The 1,093-nt window shown below is 61.6% G+C and overlaps 1 protein-coding gene across 1 annotated transcript in view; it reads left to right on the forward strand.

Annotated features, from left to right (window-relative positions):
* LOC118159895 (IgGFc-binding protein-like) overlaps positions 1 to 1,069 on the forward strand; it is a gene marked incomplete at both ends in the record, with an annotated part of 2,461 nt that extends 1,392 nt beyond the window's left edge. Inside the window, 3 exons of the mRNA XM_035314426.1 lie at positions 99 to 340; positions 436 to 719; positions 829 to 1,069. Of these exons, the coding sequence (XP_035170317.1) occupies positions 99 to 340; positions 436 to 719; positions 829 to 1,069 (767 nt within the window). The remainder of the gene's footprint in view (positions 1 to 98; positions 341 to 435; positions 720 to 828) is intronic.
* Positions 1,070 to 1,093: the final 24 nt, after the last annotated feature.

Genomic DNA, 1,093 nt, shown 5'->3' on the forward strand with positions numbered 1-1,093 from the left:
GAGTCATGGGGCTGCAGCGTTCTGGGCAGGGTGGGCTGTGGAGAGGAGGCGGCAGGACGTGCATCACTGAACGTTTCCTCTGGTCCTTCCTCTGTCAGGGACCTGTGTGGTGGAAGGAGACCCTCACTACCACACCTTTGACAAGCAAATACACCACTTCATGGGCACCTGCACCTACACCCTGTCCAAGCTGTGTGAGAGCAACAGCTCGCTGCCCTACTTCAACGTGGAAGCGGCCAATGAGCACAGGGGAGGCAACACTCGCGTGTCCTACGTCCAGTACGTGGACGTCGATGTGTATGGCCAGCGCATAAGGCTGGGGAAGGGCGGCGTGGTGACGGTAAGCACAGGGGGGAGCAACGTCGGGGCTGTGTCCGGACAGAGACACGCGCCAAATGGGATGCTCCAACTCTCTCTTGGCTTCTGTCCTTGCAGGTCAACGGAGTGGCAGAGGTGCTGCCCTGCACCCCATCGGCAGGCGTGCAGGTCTCGTCCAGCGGGTTCTACACTGTGGTCACAACAGACTTTGGCTTGAGAGTGAAGTTTGATGGGAACCACCTGGTGGAGGTGACGCTTCCGAGCACCTTTGAGCAGAAGGTTTGTGGCATGTGTGGGAACTACAACGGGATGGCAGCAGACGACTTCCTGAACCCGGAGGGGGTGCTGGAGCCAGACTCCACCAGCCTGGGTAACAGCTGGCAGGTGTCCAACGACAGCAGGTGCGTGTGGCCCCCGCGCAGGTCTGGGGACGCATCGGGCAAGGGGAGGAGGAGGCACCAGGAGAAGCGCACAGATAACCCAGGGGCCCTTCTCCCTGCCTTTCCACAGCTGCTCAGCCGGACAGCCCGCCCCGCCAGCCTGTAGTGAGGCCGACAAGCAAGTCATTGCCAGCAGCCGCTTCTGCGGACTCCTCACTGACAGCAGCAGCCCGTTCCAGGTGTGCCACGCTGTGCTGAGTCCCAGCGGTTACTTCGACACCTGCCTTTACGACCTGTGTGAGCTGGGGCTGGAAGGCGAGGCCCTGTGCAACAGCTTGCAGGCCTATGCGGATGCCTGCCAGGCGCTTGGTGTACAGCTCCCTGCGTGGAGGAAC

This window comes from Oxyura jamaicensis, unplaced genomic scaffold (assembly GCF_011077185.1).
Source record: "Oxyura jamaicensis isolate SHBP4307 breed ruddy duck unplaced genomic scaffold, BPBGC_Ojam_1.0 oxyUn_random_OJ72609, whole genome shotgun sequence".
Classification (NCBI taxonomy): Eukaryota; Metazoa; Chordata; class Aves; order Anseriformes; family Anatidae; genus Oxyura; species Oxyura jamaicensis.